The sequence below is a fragment of the Patiria miniata genome, unplaced genomic scaffold (assembly GCF_015706575.1).
Source record: "Patiria miniata isolate m_02_andy unplaced genomic scaffold, ASM1570657v1 HiC_scaffold_20, whole genome shotgun sequence".
Lineage (NCBI taxonomy): Eukaryota > Metazoa > Echinodermata > Asteroidea > Valvatida > Asterinidae > Patiria > Patiria miniata.
The window spans coordinates 37448900-37469404 of record NW_024037059.1 but is presented as its reverse complement, the minus strand read 5'-3'; the positions used below and the strand labels follow the sequence as shown (position 1 = coordinate 37469404).

General features: G+C 42.2%; 1 protein-coding gene across 8 annotated transcripts in view; it reads left to right on the top strand.

Annotated features, from left to right (window-relative positions):
• LOC119728977 (coiled-coil and C2 domain-containing protein 2A-like) overlaps nucleotides 1-20123 on the top strand; it is a 32665-nt gene extending 12542 nt beyond the window's left edge. For all 8 annotated transcript variants that reach the window (XM_038201452.1, XM_038201451.1, XM_038201454.1 and 5 more), the window contains 22 exons: nucleotides 294-450; nucleotides 1199-1382; nucleotides 1967-2126; nucleotides 2595-2679; nucleotides 3634-3787; nucleotides 5448-5595; nucleotides 6383-6521; nucleotides 7851-8063; nucleotides 8642-8734; nucleotides 8967-9058; nucleotides 9774-9941; nucleotides 10726-10756; nucleotides 11170-11279; nucleotides 12014-12209; nucleotides 13327-13482; nucleotides 14122-14319; nucleotides 15516-15605; nucleotides 16584-16847; nucleotides 17223-17345; nucleotides 18020-18078; nucleotides 19056-19227; nucleotides 19750-20123. In XM_038201452.1, the coding sequence (XP_038057380.1) occupies nucleotides 294-450; nucleotides 1199-1382; nucleotides 1967-2126; nucleotides 2595-2679; nucleotides 3634-3787; nucleotides 5448-5595; nucleotides 6383-6521; nucleotides 7851-8063; nucleotides 8642-8734; nucleotides 8967-9058; nucleotides 9774-9941; nucleotides 10726-10756; nucleotides 11170-11279; nucleotides 12014-12209; nucleotides 13327-13482; nucleotides 14122-14319; nucleotides 15516-15605; nucleotides 16584-16847; nucleotides 17223-17345; nucleotides 18020-18078; nucleotides 19056-19227; nucleotides 19750-19938 (3181 nt within the window). In that variant the 3' untranslated portion in view covers nucleotides 19939-20123. The remainder of the gene's footprint in view (nucleotides 1-293; nucleotides 451-1198; nucleotides 1383-1966; nucleotides 2127-2594; nucleotides 2680-3633; nucleotides 3788-5447; nucleotides 5596-6382; nucleotides 6522-7850; nucleotides 8064-8641; nucleotides 8735-8966; nucleotides 9059-9773; nucleotides 9942-10725; nucleotides 10757-11169; nucleotides 11280-12013; nucleotides 12210-13326; nucleotides 13483-14121; nucleotides 14320-15515; nucleotides 15606-16583; nucleotides 16848-17222; nucleotides 17346-18019; nucleotides 18079-19055; nucleotides 19228-19749) is intronic.
• Nucleotides 20124-20505: the final 382 nt, after the last annotated feature.

Sequence of the window (20505 nt, the reverse complement as noted above, 5' to 3'; positions counted from 1 at the left end):
GTCAATTTTGACAACTGACAGCAAGTTAGGGCGCGGACTACAGTTAACCATAGTTCGACTAACTTCGCTTGAACGCAGGAAAGATGGACCACTCTAGCCGACTTATGGAACCAGACATAGGGGCACAGTTGCATCACTGGTTACCAATAGCCGCGTACATCATAAAGCACCACGGGGAACCAGGACCAATCAACCCCTAGTCGACTAACGCTCCTCGCCCGAACTTGCTTTAATACGGCTTGTTCAGTTTGTCAGATGAGGAGAATTAATGTACGATCTTTGTCTCCTTGCAGAGAGGAAAGCAACAAGGTCTTGGACCAGGCGGAGTGGAAGGCAGCCCTGGAGGAAGACGTTGAGGAGATGAGGCTGGAGTATGAGGAAGACCACCAGGGGGAGATGGAGCGATACCGGACCCAGCTAGCTGCCTGGAAAGAACAGAACAAACTCAAGGTCAGTATAAAGGCATATAGGATCATTTGCGTTTATCCCAAAAGTAGCCTGCCGAATTATTATCAAAAACCTCACTTAGATTAAAGTGGTACTACTGGTACTAAACACCCCGTGAAATTATTCCGTCTGGCTTGCTGTCATTTAGAAGATATCAATAAAAGTAGGTGATTTCCAACTATCAGTCAATTGACTGATTTTTGGAAATGGAGAGTGTTATTGACGAATCGTGTTTCGTGATCAAAAGGTTCTGCGTGGATTTTCACAGTCTTCCTGAAAATTGTAATATCTACTGAGCTGAAACTTCAACAGGTTAGGTTTTGAACATTCTTCTTTGGATTTTGAGCGGTGCTGTTATTGGAAACAAATAAAAGGCAGGAAAAGCAAATGATCCTATATGCCTTAATAACTTGTGACTTGAATTGAGACTGGTCGACTTGTGATGGACCTTTTGCGTGGATTTTCACTGTCTTCCCGAAAATTGTAATATCTACTGAGCTGAAACTTCAACGGGATAGGTTTTGAACATTCTTCTTTGGATTTTGAGCGGTGCTGTTATTGGAAACAAATAAAAGGCAGGAAAGCAAATGATCCTATATGCCTTAATAACTTGTGACTTGAATTGAGACTGGTCGACTTGTGATGGACCTTTTAGGACTTGTAGGGACTTGTGATGGACTAGGCAACAACATTACACCAGTGTATAAACAAATTCCTATAGAACACCGACCTTATCTTTTCATTCTTACAGAAAGCCAAGAAGAAGAAGAAACGTCAGGGTTCGCAAGAAAATCTTGCAGAGCAGGATGAGGCAGAGGAAGATGCAAATGAAGCAGCTCAGATCCCTAAACCAGTTAAACCTGATTATGAATTCAACGAGGAAGAAGCAAGTGCCAAGGTGACAGAGAAGATGTACAAGTGTAGACGCCGCCCTGGTAAGTGTTCCCTTTAAACCGGGTCACATTCCTTAATACCCGGTTAACTAACCCTGGTTAACGGCAGTTTATGTTGTTAGTTTCTTAAAAACAAGAACCACCGATAAACTTAAAACCTAGTTTATGCCTGACCTTTTTAAATCATTCAAAGTTCTGCAGACTGTTTTGTCGGTGTGGTACTTTCCTTGCCTTCCATCGCTGTGACCGGGTTCGAATCAGTGGCGCACGCAGGATTTGGCTTGGGGGGGGGGGGGCTCACAATTTTTTTTTTCAAATTTGTTAGAAGGTAACATTTTTTCAAAAAATATTGCCCAAAATTTTTGGCCGCAGAAAAAAATCCCATTGGAAGTAAGGGAAGAATGCAAATTTAAAACTTGGGGCAACTCAGGGTTGAACCTCGAAGTACCACTATTGTAAACCCTGTAAAACCTCATAAAACCTTGAGGTAAAAAACCTCAGGTTACCCCCTGTTAAAGTTTGCATTCTCCCCGAAGTTTAAAACTATTGTGGACTTCTCCGGCCAATTGCCGAATTGTAATAAATAACATAATTGAATTCAATCCATGCCGTTCTGGTTTCTTAAGGCGAGCCAATCATAACGCCGGAGCTGAACAACACCGCCGTCATCACGCCGACCCACGAGTGCCCCAAGACGGAGCAGTCCCGCCGCTCCGACGTCCAGCGGTGTAAATGCTTCGTCAAGGTCCTCTTCAACCACAAGGAGGTGTCCAGAACGGCAACCAAGTAAAAACGCCATTTCAAATATTTACATCCTTGATGTCTCAGATTGACGAAAGAGATTTAGGGCCTGCATCTTTTAAACATTTTCTGAGACAAAGTAGGCTGTTGCAAAATACTTGTACTTTTGTAGTCCTTCCAATGTCATAGACATTTTCTAATTTCTGATATCTAAAAAAAAAGATAAATGCCCCCCAAAAATCTTCCCAGTGGTCTACTACAAAAAAGGAGTACCAAAACTTGCTCATTCCTCATGAGTCAGCATTTTTCGACAAAATAAAATTCCTTTTTTAGGGGAGTGGGCCAAAACGTTTTATATGAACGGCTTGTGTTTTCTGTAAAAAATGGAAGGGGAAAAAATATTGCAGGAACTTTAATAAAAGCTATTAACAGCTTGGATTTCCTTCTTTTTTTTTCTTTTTCTTTTTGAAATTTAGTGGTACAGATTTATACTGTTTGTTTTGTCATCTTCAGATCATTGACGGCAGAGTTCACGATCCATTTTGGAGAGATTTTCAACATTCAGATCGTCCAGTGGCCCGAGAGTGTTATTCTTCAGGTGAGTCATGGTTTTGACAGAAGAAACTAATGAGAGTTAAGCATTGAACTTCAGAAAATGAGTTGTCAAAAAGCTTTTTTTTGGGTGGGGGATTCCAGAAGGTTCTTAGCAGAAAGGTCCAGGGAGTTGATTTTTAAGCATGCCTGTATGACTTGGTTAAGTGGGAATTCAAACAGAGCAATTGACAAAAATTATGACAAGAAATGTGAAGAACAAATAGTCGGGTTTGTTCATAGTAAGTTCAAGAATGACACTATATGTCGCTGTACCCGCTGCCATATGAGATTCAACCAGCCAGCCAAGGTCGATGGTCGATGGTCAAGCGGTATTAAGACATCCGCACTGGAGCGCCGTGGCCTCGTGGTCTGGAGCATTGAATTCGTGGTCTGCGGGTAATTCTGCAGGTTGTGGGTTCGAGTCCAGCCCGGGGTAATGGTGCGTGTGCCCTTGGGCAAGGCACTTTGTCACTCATTGCTTCTCTCCGCCCAGGAGTAAATGGGTACCTGTGAGGGCAGAGATGGTTATTGTGATTGAATAAGCTTGCTTGCGCCTAACAGGCAGCATCCAGCTGTATACTCCCCAGGGAGCTGAGATGGTATTTGGAATGTTTCATTGGCCCAATGAGCAGGGTAATAATGGTGTGGCGCCTTGAGCACCAATAATGGTGGATAAGTGCGCTTTATAAATACCCATTATTATTATTATTATTTTTGTAATATTATTAGTAAGCAGGAGGTCATGGGTTCAAGTCTCGCCAAAGTAAGCTTGTGAATTTTTTTCTTGCAAGAAGTTGGACAACACCAAGTATACAAGTGTGTATGGAATTCATTGGTGAAGGGAAAACCACAATATCGAACTGGCACTATACTTAGTCTGATAATTCAGGGTTACTTGATTCGTCAAGATTTTTTCATTGAAAGTTTTTTCATTGAACATGTTTCCCCTTGTATTTAGGTTTATGAGACAGGAGTGTTGAGTAACACCCTGTTAGCTGAGATCTACTCGGCCGTTCCCGAGACCCAGGTCACCGCCGACAAGATTCACCTGGAGGAGTTTGAATTCAGCAGTGACCAGCATATAGCCTATGATCACAGCGCTGTGGGCAGTGGTAAGAAAACATGAGGTTTTTTGTTTAAAGGGAAAATACAACATTTGCAAACATCAAAAAATAAAACTACCAAATCATTTTGAAAAACCTTGCTGGACTGTTAGTGAATGACAGTGTAAAGCATCCTGTAAAATCATGGCACCTGGTATACTGTCATTTTCAAGAAAAGTTTTATTTTTGTATCAATTTCCAACGCTGGTCGGCCGACCAGCGTTGGAAAAAACTGGCTTTTTTTCAAATACTGGCCCCAATTGACCATTGCACTTGTTTGCAATCGATTACACACCTATGAACGGGTACAAGCCAGCTAGACTGGTTCCCTGACCTTACAATTCCCCAATGTATGTAAACTGCTCTGTTTCTTCTGATATGGAGTCAGGGAACCAGACTACAGGAAAATGATTGTTTTTCTTGGTTTTTATAGCATTTTCGAACCCAAAACCTCAAAAAAGTCATTGAACCAAAACGTGAGACCATGATTCAGTAAATTTAAAATTTTGAATATGGAGCTTCCTGCTCTGAAGAACAACCAAAATTTGATATTGTGTTTTGCCCTGCCCCAACATTTTTTTGGGTATTATTTTCGTTTTTATAAACTCTATATACTCAAACCCATGAAAAATTCCATCTTGTGAAACAGGAGTAATGTATTTCCACATTTGTGACCTGTTCTGTCAAAAGCAGACGCTTCTGGGCAGAGGTTAAAATTGAGATATGGCCAAAACACGCTGTGGGGGTGATTTTTTTCGATTTTCAAATTTTTACATCCTTGTAATCCTGAACATGTCTAAAATATGCTATATAGTTTGAAACCCTAATTTGAACTCTAAATATAGTATTTTTGATGATTTGTAAAGGTATTTCAGTTAAAGAAATGTCTGTTTTGTGACATTCGTGGCCATTTTCTCTGTTTTCTACTTTTCAACACAATGAACTTCAAAATAGCATAACTCTGCCCCGGAATGACCGGTTTCAAAAATTAAACCACCTATTAAAAGGAAAAAGAACATTTTTTAACAATATGCAAAAATCTCATTTTTGACCTTATGCCCAGAAAAGTCTGATTTTGACAGAACAGGTCACATTTGGATATAATCACTAGGAAATACAGAGTGTAATAAGGGCCTTTTCCCTCAAAAATGTTTTTCATAATTTGTATGCTAGGAGAATCGAACTGTCCAGCAGAGAGTTTCCAAATTCTCATCGAAAGTTTGTAATAAAAAATTACGATTAGGCCAAAAAAAATAAATAAGCGGTCTCTGGTCAGACCAAAGTTCCGGAATTGATGCGGCGATGCGTTTTTTTTTTTTTTTTTTTTTTTTTCAAGCTTGGATTGTACAGACAAGGTGGGTACTATTTTGCTTTTGTTGTGTCCTCATTTACATTGGGGTCCTTCATAATTTGCCTTGGTGCCCTCCATCATTTGCCTTGGTGCAATTTCCCCATTCCTTGGTACAAAAATTTGAGGAGGTACGGCAATAGAGGGCGCTGTTGTAGCTTCCGTGTTAATTTGAAGAAAACAAAAAGGTTGACGCGCATGATTAAAATCGACGCTCGCGCTGACCAGAGACCGAGTATTTTTTTTTTTTTGGCCTTAGTACAAAACTTAAAAAAATAAAAAACAGTGATTAATCTTCGCCTTGTCTGCCTCCAAACAAAGGTGTGTCCTTCCAGCTTGGTGGAGGGGATTCGGCGCAGGAGTTGACACTGCTCACGTCGGGGGTTCTGATGTCCAGTGTGGCGTGGGGGCTGGGGGATGATGAAACACCCCTAGTGCCACCTGCCAATCAGAACACAAACGCTCTGAGGTATGCACAGGTTGACTCCTGTACTAGGGTTTTGTTTTTGTGTGTTTTGTGTGCGTTTGTTTATGGTGTAAATCGAGGACACACACGTGCAACATCATCGGTGAATTGAGGACAGGAACCAATGATTAGAAAAACTTGTACAAAACCAATGAGAGCTGTTGCGAAAAAGTACAAACGAAGGAAAAGGGAACAGGAACAAAAGAAAATGCCCGATTTACACCATTAACAAACGTGTGAGGTTGTCTCGCAGTCACTATGTGGCCATGTGAACAAGAGATGTCCACATTATGCAGGTTGTGTTGACATTATGTGGACTAAGCTGTGTCCACATAACGTTTCGCCCTCTCTGGAAAACAGGTTTAGAGGCATTTTCGGGTTAGGGTTATCCATCGCAGAATGAAGAAAAACATGCAAGTAAATCAAAAAACAAATTTGGGGTTGAAAAAGTTTTCACAGTTTAAGTAAAGTTATTTTTTGTACCGAGTTTTCTTAACTACACGAAAACAAAGGAATGTCCACATAGCATATGTAAAAAAAACATGTGTGTGTGTGTTTTTTTGTTGTCTGCATACAGATGTTCCTTTTTAGCACTCATGTTATCACTGCTATTTTATAAAGGGTGTGTGCGTTCAGGAGTTGTTCCTGAGTTGATTGGCCGCTTCGCAGGGGACAGGCGGCACTGCTGCCTCCTCCGCGAATCAGGATTTTGCTGAATTGCACGAAGTTTTTAGCAAAAAGGAAGGGTACGACTCTGCATTCATTTCAAATTTTGTCTGATTTATTGCAGTGCCGTTAAGCATCTAGATGCTGTGGCAGCCATCGGAGCTACCGGGATGATCGACCCAGAGAGACTGGCCAAGTGGGTGGCAGAAGCACGACTGGATCCTAACGACCCGGCTAATGCTAACCTGCTCTATCTCATGAAGGTATCGAAACTGTCGGTGACAAGTCAGTCACATGTCAATCACAAGCCACTTGCAAGTCAGCCACAAGTCATTCAAAAGTCAGTCACAATTCAAAACACAAGTCAATCACAAGTCAGTCACAAGTCAATCACAAGCCAGTCATAAGTCAGTCACAATGCGGTCACAAGTTAGTCACAGGTCATTCAAAAGTCAGTCACAAGTCAAATCATAAGTCAATCACAAGTCAATCACAAGCCAGTCACAAGTCAGTCACAATTCGGTCACAAGTTAGTCACAGGTCATTCAAAAGTCAGTCACAAGTCAAATTATAAGTCAATCACAAGTCAATCACAATTCAAAACACAAGTCAATCACAAGTCAGTCACCAGTCAATCACAAGTCAATCAAAATCAGTCAATTCGAATCACTAGAGCTTATGTGCTTCACGAAGCCTAAATAGCCTTTTGAAACGTTTCTGCACATCTGTTCCTTACTCTATAGTCTGAACTGACTCGCGCACACTGTGAGAACACTTGGTCTAAATAAGTAACTAACAACATTTGATATTAAACCGGCCGAAACATTACATAAAATAGCCGCCGAGACAATACATGAAACAGTACTAGTAGTTAATGCCTGTATATGAATCCGCATTAAACATCAAAAATTAATCGCAGCAATTGTGTTGTTTATTGGCCACCGTACTTTTGAATACGCGGGGGAGTATCTGGCCGAATACACGGCTGATATAATAAGTCAATCACAAGTCAATCACAAGTCAATTACAAGTCAATCACAATTCAAATCACAAGTCAATCTTAAGTCAATCACAAGTCAGTCACAAGTCAGTCACAAGTCAATCACAACTCAATCACAAGTCAGTCACAAGTTAATCACAAGTCAACCATAAGTCAATCACAAGTCAATTACAAGTCAATCACAATTCAAATCACAAGTCAATCATAAGTTAATCACAAGTCAGTCACAAGTCAATCACAAGTCAATCGCAAGTCAATCACAAGTCAATCACAAGTCAATCACAAGTCAATCACAAGTCAATCGCAAGTCAATCACAAGTCAATCTTAAGTCAATCACAAGTCAGTCACAAGTCAATCACAAGTCAATCGCAAGTCAATCACAAGTCAATCACAAGTCAATCACAAATCAATCGCAAGTCAATCACAATTCAGTCACAAGTCAATTACAAGTTAATCACAAGTCAATCACAAGTCAATCACAAGTTAATCACAAGTCCAATCACAATTCAGTCACAAGTCAGTCACAAGTCAGTCACAAATCAGTCAAGTGAAGGTTCTAGACTAACTTTTTATATTACCATCCCCATCCAGGATGCTAGGGCAGAGGATGGCCAGGGGTACAGGGTGCCAGACTTCTTCCGTCTGGAACAGCTTCAGGAGGAGTTCAACTTCATGACGGATGCTGAGCTCGCTGCCCTCAAACGTCTGCGACTGATCGAGCTGCGACAGAAGGAAGCGCCCGAGTTCCGCAACTACAAGATGATCCCCGTCCTGGAGAAAGAAATTCCGGACACTCTTATCACAGTGAGGGTTTGCTCCTGTTTTTGGACTCTTTCATTTTACTATGTAGAGATCACAGGGTGGATCCAAGGGGAGCTGTCGGAGTTAGCTGACCCCCTCCCTAATCCTCCTCAGACTGACCCGTGTTGGTTTTTTTATATTAATGGAAAATAAATCACAAATGTCCTTAAGTTCCCTGAATAATATTATCACTCACTAGAGCAAATCGCGATTCATTGCTGCACGCCTTTGGTCTTTTTATACATTGACTGTCATGCCTCATCCATCCCAATCCCCTCGCCCCCCCCCCCCCCCCCCCCCGGGATTTCAACAACCTAAGCCACCCCTTTTTGAAAGTTTGCCCCTGCCTTTCTCACTGCACAGTTCATTATGTCCGGAGCATTTTCCGAGTAAAGAAATATCTTTGATGTTATTTCTAGTGGCATGCAAGATAAATCTTTACAAGAGCTATCATTTGAAGTATTTGAATAGAATTTAAACCCGTTAATTTTCTCTTGTGTTTCTGTGTGGAAACGGACAGAGAGTTGGAAATAAAACATCCAATAAAATTGTACTTTTTTAACTGTTTTTTTTTCATGTAGGAATATGAAAAACGTAAGAAAAAGGAAGAAGAAGGAATTGTTGAGGAGGACATGGACCCACACAGAGTAGCTGTCGCCAAATTCCTTGGCAAGGTAAACTTTCTGTTCAATAAGTCGATGAACTTCTCAATGAGATTTAAAATAATTTAAAATAAGTCTCTAATAACAATTGCTGCTGAGGTGAAATATCCTAAGAAATACACCAGGTAAATGAGACAGTATTGTGGAATGGTTTTCATATAGTTTGGAAATGGCCTCCTTGATGGGGTATGTTATTGTGAACTGCCTATGCTGAGACTGAACCATATTTCGGATTGTGATCTAGGTTCGAGAGCGAGTGATTGCCCGATTCCGAGCAGCCCAGCACCAGTATTCACTGCAAGACGTCGTCAATGAAGAACAGGTGCCAGACATCAGGTGAATCAAACACAGAATCTCTAAAAAAAAAACAAAGATTGTGTCAAGTTTTGTGTCGTTTGTTTTCTTTCCTGAAACTCCAGAGCCACTTTCCATAAAATTCCTCACAAGTCCTCACAAGGCAATCGCAAGTCCTCACAAGTTCTCACAAGTCCTCACAAGTCTTCACAAGTCTGCACAAATCTTACAAGTCCTCACAAGTCCTCACATGTCCATCACAAGTCCATCACATGTCCTCACAAGTTCTCACAAGTCCTCACAAGTCTTCACAAGTCTGCACAAATCTTACAAGTCCTCACAAGTCCTCAAAAGTCCTCACAAGATCTCAAAAGTCCTTACGGGTCCTCACAAGTCCATCATAAGTCCTCACAAGTCCATCACAAAAGTCCTTATAAGTCGTCACAAGTCTATCACAAGTCCTCACAAGTCCATCACAAAAGTTCCTAGGAGTCCTCACAAGTCCATCACAAGTGAATTTTTTTTTACCAGACCCGTGATTGGCTTAACTAAAAATGTCCATAGTCATGTTCAAGATAACCTGTTTATAGTCCCTATACTACCCCAAACCGCTCTGCTTATTTCTCCCCGTCACGCCCCAAAACCACCCAAGCACTCAATGGTTATTATGGATTCTTCAGGGAATGAATACAATGTTATACAATGCAGTAAAAGTGCTAATGGGATAAACTGATATACTTTTTTGTTTCCATTACAGCATGCTTGGGGGGACACTGGTCAAGCTGTTCGAGCCCCGGCGTCCGCTCCGGCCACAGCGTAAGGAGAGGAAGACAGTGACCGCTCAGAATCTCTCCGGACTGGACGTCCGACTCCTAGTCAACATCGAGCGGGCAGTGGACATCCCTATTAGAAGGGGCACGGCAAGGTACCATCACACCGTAATATCTTTGGATAAACATTAAAAGCAAAATTGAAAATCTCGTATTTCCGTGTGGTGAAGGTGGGGTCCTGACAATTTCTCTCGTTTGAGTTCATTATTTGAATTAAAAGAAAATAAAGCTTATTACTTTTTGCGCCTGAGAGAATATTTTGTTAATCCAGATCGGGATAGTTGCCCTAATCATAACCCATAAGAATTTGTCCATGTAGGTTACTGCAAAGTCATGAAGGTTTGTTGCTAAAATGACCAGGGACTAAACATGGACTAGACTAGCATAAGGACAACTAAAAAAAGCTGAGTGAATGCTGTATTTTCCCGAGAAAACATCACGATTTCAATTCAAAAGTTGCCGAGTCATGTTTGGAATGGTGCCCGTAATGAGCATCCAGGACACGTTTTCATTCAGCCGATTGCAGCTATGCAATATGTCAGACACTGAAATATTGCAAGTGCGCGTGTGTTGTGCCAATGCTTGTGCGCACCCATTCACGGCTTTGCGAAATGAAAAACGAACTACTGACGGAAATTTCCAAAAATGGGTCTTAAGACGCATCTTTGGAATGACCTTCTTTCATTGTTTTCTTCAAAATGACAGCATGCCAGAAAAAAAAATTCACAGGGAGTCTAGTGCCATTACTATCTTTAAACCAAGTAAGATTTTCAACAATAACTTTGTCAGTTACTTTTTGGATAGCTGCAAATGATATACTCTACCTTTAAAATGTTGGTCTTGAAAATATTTAAAACAAATTTTTTTGTTCATTATTAGGCAAGCTGGAACAGGACAGACTCAATCTGCAGTAAGTATAGAAGCCTGTTGGAACTCTGAATGCTCTGAACTTTTTACCTGGTCACTTATTGTTGCATGCAGAAGTGATTTAATGCATCTTTGTCACCGGACATGTATTTTTGATAAGTGATCAGTTCGCGCAAGGATTTTTCGTGCACCTTCAGATCTTGCGTGTGAATGTATTAACAAATTTTATGGTACCTAAAGAGCAACAGTGACTTAAGTATGCGATCCCATCTGGAAAATTGTGGCCTAAGGTCACAAAAGTTGGTGAGATAGAAACATGCTAGGAAAATCTCTTCTTGGAAACCTTTTCTTTCGTAATCGTATTTTAAAGGAATCCTTCTAAGAGTTTCTCGAAAAATGATGTGTTATTGTTTGAACTATCAAATAAAACTGCATAATTCTTTTAAAATTTTCCAGCCTCAAGTGCGACCGTTTGTGGAAATTACGTTCCAGCAGACCGTTCAAAGAACCAGCGTGACCGAGGGACCCAACCCCAACTGGAACGAAGAACTCAAACTTCCATTCATGTAAGTCGGAGAAAATGGCAAACAAGTGTTCAAAAATATACTGTAAAATCACCCATTTTTGTCAATTTAAAGTTAAAAGTTTAAATTTCATTGGAGACTATTATCTGGAACAGTCGAATTTTTGATCCGATCTTTTTTGCCAGTTTTCTGGTTTCTATTTTTTTCATTCTTTCTGAATTCCTATTTGGTTTGTATATAAATTTATCACACTGGACATTTCTTGATCTCTGATCAGTTTTGTAAAATTCCTTATTTGGGTGCCCACAAACAAAGACATCGACAGACTACGAAACTGCAAAATAGGGCTGGATGGCTCAGTTGGTTGAGCACAGGTACAGTTTTCTGAAGGTCGCTGGTTCGAACCCTTCCTCAGTCAATATTCAATGGAATATTGATATATTTCATTACATTATTAGAGAGGCATGGGTGGCTAATGTGTAAAGTGCTTGCCTCTGGCCACTGTGGCCCGGGTTCGATTCCTGGCTCGGACCATATGTGAGTAGAGTTGTTGTGCGTTGGTTCTCTCCTATGCCACGAGGGTTTTTCTCCGGGCTCTCCGGTTTTCCTCTCTGGTCATACATGGATCATATGGCGGTTGCCAAAGGCGCCTTGACTTGCCAACAGCTGGACCACGTTGTAGCTGCATCCCTCGCAATTCAGCTTCTCAGCTGCGAGTAAGGATGATTAGCCTCCCAACTTGTGATTATGATTATCATTATTATGTTATGCCACAGAGCACCCAACGATGACTACTCCTCGGCCAACCTTCAGACCGTCAAGGACACGATCTACATCCACCTGTTTGACGAAGTGGTGACGGACTTGTTGGAGGATGACCGAGACCGGGGTACCAATATCCACCAGCGAATGGAACGCAGATGGCTGGGCAGTATCTCAATGCCCTTCACTACAGTCTACTTCCAGGGAAGGGTAGGTTTCCCCCTTGACGGAAAAAAAACCCAAAGAAAGAAACGTTAGCCTAATTAAAACCTTTTCAGTATCATATGTTGATCTAAGTCATTCTTTTTCATTTTTCATTCTTTATTATTTTTACCACATCTCATTTCATTATGTGACAAGGCATAAATACATACATGTAGTTTTGGGTAATATAAAGTTCGAGCTTGTTTTACAAAATATATTTATACACTTTGGACGCATTATTTTCTAATTAGAGATGGTGGAAGGGGATCCCCAAAAAGCGGAGCTTGTCGAGTAGGGATCCCCTTTAACATGGATTAATACAAACATTTAATGAAAAACAAATGAAAAACAATTGAACGTATAAATTTTAAATTGTACATAACACACGGAAAAACATAATATTGCTGATCAGAAAAAAAGAAATACAGAGTAGTCATTTTTCATTTGTCCCCTCTCCACCAACACCTTTCAATTTTCCGTCCCGTCGTCTCCCCCTTCCCCCTGCCGTACGTCTTTGGTCACATATTTCAAGCCCCAGGGTGGGGATTTTGGTCACTTACAAACATTTTGACCATTGCCACACTAGATGGAAAGGCAATCGGTTAAGTATGCCCCACCCATGTATGTGGGGGATAGTCACTTCAATTTTTCCCCAGGGGTGGGGATTTTGTCACTTCAAAAGTGACAATCCCCACATCTTGGTTGGGGCAGCTGGGGGGGGGGGGGGGGGGAGGGGGGTTATCAATTAAAAGGGGCATTATATTTACCTGTCGGACAATAAGAATCCATGAATCAAATGGTGTTTGCCATTTACCAATCCTGGTTTGAACTACAACTTCGGCTTGGGCTGCCGCATTATTTGAGGTTAATGATGTGGAGACCCAGGCTCAATATTGGACTGCATGCTATATCAAGAATATCACATTCTACGATATGAGGACAAAATTTTGATTATTTCCATTTGGGTTGAACAACGAAGGTATCTTAATAATTTAAATGCAAGGTCAATGAAGCCGAACCTGGAAATTAAGCCAAGATTTCGTAAACACGTTGTTAAACTAAACAGGCTGAACCATAGGTTTTATTTATAATAAGCAAACCATGACTTGTTCACATACCCAAGGTTAGTGGGACGTTCCGCATGGAAGCCCCCATGGTCCTGCTGGGATACGATCGCAGCTCGGAGAACGTCAATCCAGGCTCCGCCAACGCTACGTACCTGACCCTGTTCATTACCATTGAGCCGCCGTTAACATCACCCGAGAAGCTGAAAGAGAAGGTGAGATAGCTCGCTGCTTAGCAAGAAAAAAATAACAGCTAAATGAAAGCTGCTTAATGCTTACAGTTTGGTTTGGACTGAAATAATTATAGAAATCCAATAGGTAAGAAAGCCTAACAGTTCTTGCTTAGCATTTATAAAAATTAACGCTTAGCAAATTCATTTGCTGAGAAACAAAATAGGCTAACTGCAAACCACACATTGTTGACATTTTGTAAATCGCTTAACATGTTGGAAAGGTATTTGTTTTTGCTTAGTTTGATTTAGCAGTTCTATTTCTATGATTCAAACATCAATATGGAGTTTGCCATTCGCTGACATAATTTTTCATAAGCACTGCATACTCAGTACTCTCCGAGGGCTTGCAAGCAAAACATTCACAAGCTTGCTCGGTTGGGAACTGAACCCACGACCTCCTGCTTACAAGTGCAGATGTCTTGCCACTCAACCACCAAGCATGGCCAAAAGTACAGCCACGGCTCCCCAAGCGCATAAAACACACACGCGGAAAACCATGACAACGACGATGCAGCATACCAGGGCAGGCTCAAATCTGATCAATTATTATTTTATTTTTTAAATAAATATTTTATTAAAATATGCAAATATTGATTCAAACAATTGCATCTCTATTCACAGTTTGATTCCAACGAGGATGACAAACTCCTTGCCTACGCCGAGAGCTACCAGACCGAGTCGCTGGCCAAATTCCCCAAGCGGGAGCTGGTGACCACCGTCATGGACATCAATGGCAAAGCGGTCTTCATCACGCGCTACTTCCGGCCGATCAAGCCGCCCGACGAAGTGCTCGGCGACAACGTCGGCGTCAAAGCAGCCGTGAGTTCATCACAAGACCTATTTTTGAAATCTCGATTGTTTCTCAAACATGGGAAATTTCAGACTTTCATTTCAGAAGACATACCTTGACTTGGGTGGCTAGCGATCGCCTCTTACCCCTATGGCCCTGGTTCGTTCCCCCCTAGGGAATCATATGTGAGTGGAGTTGTGCGTTGGTTCTCTCCTGCGCCACAAGGGTTTTTTTCCAGGCCCTCCGGTTTTCCTCCAAACGAAAAATATCAAACACTTCTGGCTGTGCTCCACGGTCATATATGGGTCGATGTGGCCGGCAGCCATAGGCGCCTTTACGTGCCAGCGGCTCGACCACGTTGTAGCCGCGTCCTTCGCATTTCAGCTTTTCAGCTGCGAGTAAGGATGATTAACCTCCCAAATTATTATTTGAGTATGAAAACTTTGTATGAACTTTGCAAAGAAAAATTGTGAGGAGAGGAAGTATTAACACAGAAGCGTTTGTACCTTTTGCAATTTTCAGACTTGCTTTGCCACTCACTTCCCTGGTTTGGCTTTTGAAAACTCCCCCTTCGTGGTTTTTGGGCCAGCCTTGTCTCATTCTTGACTAGTATTAGACTACATCCGAATCAGCTGTCTAGAGCTAGGTCTAGGTCTGCACCCGTTGAAAATATGCGGGGACGCGCTGACAACAGACGCAGCTGTAGCTCTGGAAGCCCGTTTCGGACACGGCCTTACAGTCAATTCGGGCTATAGGCATAGATTGCATGGATCATGCAAGGCGAGTGCCATTTTTTTGCACAGTATTTCAGTTGTGATACAAGAAATTTCCTGAGTCAAATGCATTAAGGAAGTTCCTGTTGATATCCTTCTTTTGACATTTAAGTTGATATCATTGTATGGGCCTTATGCACAAGTTGGCCATTGTTGTCGTGTTCCCTGAATGTATTTCATAAACTGTGCACTGTTGAATGGGATGGTGCCAGACTATTTATTCACTATAGCCTCATTTTTTTTTTAAAATGTGGCTTAAAACATTAGAGTATGTTTAATCACAAATTTTAAATTATTCATCAGAGCAGACTGGTATTAATTTGTAATGTCTTTGCTTTCATTTCTCTACACAACTTCCAAAAATGAAGATTTTACCTCACTCTCAATCCAATATGGCCGACTCGTGAATAAGGCCCATTAATGATTGAAGTTTAACTTTGTCTTTGTTACAGGAGAGAGTGGCTCGCTTCGTATCCTTGATTCCCTTTGTCTCGGACAGCGTTGTCTACCCAGGCCTCTGTGATATCTGGAGCACCTGCGATGTGAGTATCACATTATATAATAATAACTAATAATTGTGCATATAAATCGCTTCCATTGTATCAACAATCTCAAAGCGCTTTACAATTATTACCCCGTTCATGGGACCACACGGTAGCCGATATATACAGTGTTCAATTGGTCCTCGACCCTCACAGGTACCCATTTATACACCTGGGTGGAGAGAGGAAATTGCAGGGTTCAAACTCACGCACCTTCACACATGAGTGAAACACCGTAGCCACTGGACCATGGCGTTCTACGGACCATGGCGTTCTACGTGAAGCCTGGATGGGAATTTTTGGGATCTATCTGCTTCCTTCCCCCCCCCCCCCCGAACCCCTTCCCTCCTCCAGTAAAGGAAAAACTTGGTCTAGCCCTCAAAATTGTAGTGGACATTAGATGCAGGTTTTCATTTCACAAGAGAGTAGTTTTTGGGGGGATTGGGGGCTTGGTAGTATGCTGCTTTTTGCACCTCACAGAAATGACCAGTCACCTGTGAAGGCAACAGTTATCAGAAACTGTTTCTTTGTTCATCTGTACAAGTGTACAATTTTACATCATCGTTCTGCAGAAGTGTGGTGGTATTAGCTACTTGCAGATCCTGGTTCTGGTCAACCATGGAATTGTGGTCGCCATTCTGTGCCAGCCCTTACAGCACCAAGTCTTTTGTGAATCGCATGTCAACATTTGCGCAGTCCAAAAGTCCTCACTATGGACCTCATTCATGAGAAAGCCATTTTGGTCGGGTTCCCTGACTGTATTTCATTAATTGTGAACCGTTGAATGGGATTAAATATGGCCGACTCGTGAATAAGGCCCATTGGTGAAAAATACTAACTGGTGCCGAATTTTCAGTCAGCAAAAATTCTTCACCGGTGGAAAGCAGATCCATGAAGTTGGGTCCCTTTCTTGTCAACCTTAACATCCCAATTAATGTCTCATTTCCCCCTTCCTCCCACCGTTCCGCACCCATCCAGCAATTCCTCCAAATGCTCCAAGGCGACGAGGAGGAGCACGCCGTCCTCCTCTGCAACTACTTCCTGCACCTCAACAAGAAGGCCTGGCTGATCAGCGGGGCGGCCATCCCCGAGGGTCCCACCACCTACGTCCTGACCCGCGAAGACGGTGTCAGCGGCAGCGGGGGTTACTGGGTCTGGAACCCATCAACAGGGGAGCACTACTCGCAGTTTGACAGCTTCTGTCCGCTGAAGTCGGTGGGATGCCTGGTGAACCACGAAAACGTGAGTCATTTTTGAAAGTGCCGTTTCAATTTTTAGCTTTGGCTTTTAGAGATGATAGGCTTCTGATGTAACTTGATCATCCAGCATCCCTCAGTCAACTTGCATCCGTCTCAGCTTCACCGGTTTCGAGCTTCACCAGTTTGCATCCTTCTCACGCCTCACCGCACCCATCCTTATAACATCGCATCACTGTTGGAATCCCTCATTCTCCTGACGACGGGCAGAGCATACAGTTGGAAACGTTGAGTCCCTCCGGTCCTTTTCAGAACCACACATACTCAAAAAAGCTTTATTCACATGGTGCTACCGCAAACTTATCTTGTCTTAGTAACTTGATAATTCAAAGATCATTTGCTCTTGATTCCTTGGCTGCAGATCTGGTTCAATATTCAGCTTCACGAGGAGCCCATCCGTATTGACTTGGACGTCACTAAAGCCAAGATGTGGAAGCCGTTCTTTGGTCGGAGCTACCCGAACCCAGGCCTATCCAGTGTACAGGTATTATTGATTGATTCGGAAACAGTATCCGCTAGTCCGAAATTTGGGACGCTCAATACTGTGTATGAGAGTCCCAGAACTTAAGGAATTGAAAACATGCAAAACAAGAAAAGAGACTGGCACATGAAAAAAAACAGTCCAGCACCCCTGTAGTACTGCATCAGCCCATTGTGTCAAAAGAAATGTCTGGTATCCAGCTCTGTTTCTACACATTCTCTATAGTCGTGCCACCAGACTACTGAAGGTCAATCTTTCCAAAAAGTTGGACATTTACCAGTCTAGTCTTAGGCTTCAAATTGAAATCACTTGGCTTCACTCTCAGGTGCAAAATGTTGAAGAAAAGTCTCCTTTTAAAATTGATTTGAGACCTCAAACTTGGCTCAAACTATGAAAAAAAGTCTGGTTCCTTTTTACACAAAAACATTATCATTCAGTACTGTTATTGGATACAGGGAACATGACTGAAATGGTGGCAGCAAGGTCTATAATGAAATTACCAACCATTGACAACTAGTGGTAGTTGCTTAAGTTGAAAATTGACATCTAGCTTTGATATGTTTTATTTCTGTGCGACTTTAATTTTATTTTTATAAAATAGATTTGATTGTTAAATTGGATCATAAAGCACCATCTGTTTATAAATGTTTATTTATTGTGTATCTTCATGCATACAGCCAACTGAGCTGAATTATTATCAGACAGACAGAGAATATGTCGCAGACCTACAGGACAAGTAAGTAGATTTGAAGTATTTGATTTGATTAGATTAGATCAGATTTTGATTCTGATATCGATGAGGTAAATTATTTGATTTTATTGACGTGTGATTAATTGATGTTTATTGATGCGTGATTAATTGATGTTTATTGATGTGTTGGTTAGTTAGTTGGACTAGGTTTGGTTGGATGCTTTGGGCTGGGTTGGTTTGGGTTGGGTTGGATTAGGTTAGGTCGGTTTGGTGGGTTGGGTCGGTTTGGTGGGTTCGGTCGATTTGGTGGGTTGGGTTGGTTGGGCTGGGTTGGGTTGGGCTGGGTAGGGTTGGGTTGGGTTGGGCTGGGTAAGGTTGGGTTGGGTTGGGTTGGGTTGGGGTTTGTTTGGTTGGGCTGAGTAGGGTTGGATTGGATTGGGTTGAGTTGGATTGGTTGGGTTGGGTTGGGTTGGAATGGGGGGGGTGGGTTGGGTTGGGTTGGGTTTGGCTGGGCTGGGTTGGGCTGGGTAGGGTTGGGTTGGGCTGGGTTGGGGTGGGTTGGGCTGGGCTGGGTTGGGCTGGGCTGGGTTGGGGTGGGGTGAGTTGGGCTGGGTAGGGTTTGGTTGGATTTGGCTGGGTTGGGTTGGGCTGGGGTGGGGTGGGGTGGGTTGGGTTGGGTTGGGTTTGGCTGGGTTGGGCTGGGTTGGGTTGGGCTGGGTTGGGTTGGGTTGGGCTGGGTTGGGGTGGGGTGGGTTGGATTTGGCTGCGTTGGATTGGGTTTGGTTTGAATGGGTTGGGCTGGGTTGGGTTAGACAGTTTGAATGGGTTTGGCTGGAATTGGCTGGGATAGGTTGGGTTGGATTTGATTGTGTTGGGCTGGGTGGGATCTGTTAGAATGAGTTGGGTTTGGTTGGGTTGGACTCGATTGTGTTGGGCTGGTTGGGGTTGGGGTCTGGTAGGATGGGTTGGGTTGGGTTATACAAATCAAGTAATGTAACATAACGAATCACACTTCTTGCAAGGATTGAGAAGAAGCTTCGAGACTGCATCATGGCCTGGCGGCCGCGCCACATCACCCGCTGGAACCGCTACTGCACCACGGTCTTCCGAAAAATCCTACGCAAGCTGGAGTTCAGTCACGCAGGCACCGACGAACACCAGGGAGAGCTGCAACAAATATTGGACTCATACAATGTGAGTTCAAGAAAAAAAGGGTTTGAGCTAGTCTTTGCCGGAAAATCCATCGAAAAGATTGGTATGAATTGTGGAAAAAAACTGTTGTTTTTTTATAAAAAATCGCTCACTACCCCCAGGACTCTATTGGAAGAATTTTTTTTTTTTCAGTATGCATTCTGCAAGAAGATTATGATACATTAATCCTGTTGGAATTGGAATCAGGATGCTTGTATTTTAAAATTTGAATTTTTAAAAAAAATTCCACCTTCAATGGGTCTTGTTTTTTACTGCAATTTTTTTAATTGGAAAGTTTATGAACTTATGAAATGCTTATGAAAATAACTTATTTTTCAGGGTGTCGGAAAGAATGGGCGTACAACTGTTGGTAGTTTAACGTTGTTTAGGTAGTCATACACAGCGGAATGCTACAGAAACGAGTCATGAAGCGTTCAACTGAACTAAACTTCTCATTTTTCAAACTTGCTGACATGTTGATATTTATGGAAGTCGTTTTTGTTTTTCACTGGTTCCCAACCACAGCTCTGCGGTTTCCCACTGCAGATGTCCTACACCGAGATGCGCACGGTGGTGGAGAAAGTGCGGAGCACCAACGTGCACGCCAACGAGTCGTCCGACGTTGAGTTTGGTCTGGCCGTGCACATACACGCCTACCCTAACAGTGTACTGTCTGTCTGGGTCTATCTGGCATCTATGACAAGGAAGAGATAGCACTCCTCGAGAGGTCAAAAATAGAACATGTGATTGTCCTTTGACCAACAGACTTTGTTTAATAAAAATGGGTATTTATATTTAAGGTACAGTAGATCATTTATCATTTTTGTGCATTTTTTTTTTCGTTTGAAGCAACAAAAAGTGCTCAAAATCTAAAGACGGGTGCCCAACAACTAACCTGATGAAGTTTTAGCTCTGTGAATGCTGTGTATTCTGAGAAAACAATATTCTAGGATCTTGGTTTTCAATTGAAAAGTTGCAGAGTCATGTTTTGAATTGCGCCTGAAATCAGCATCCGCCACAGGGAAAAAAAACATTCCTTAGATTCAAAACTCTCTATTTATTAAATTGTTGTTCAGTTTTGAAATTTTGCAGGTCACTTTTATTATTTTACAATAGTTCCACTAGCTGACACATCCTGCCTAAACTGTATTTTGTTTCTGGTTCAGAGCATTTTTCTGTGGCTCCTTTGTTGACCTAGTCTGTGGTGCATAACTTGTTTTAGAGAGAAAAGTATAAACAGTTTTAGTAGTTGCGGTCCGGGGGGGGGGGGGGGGGATCGAG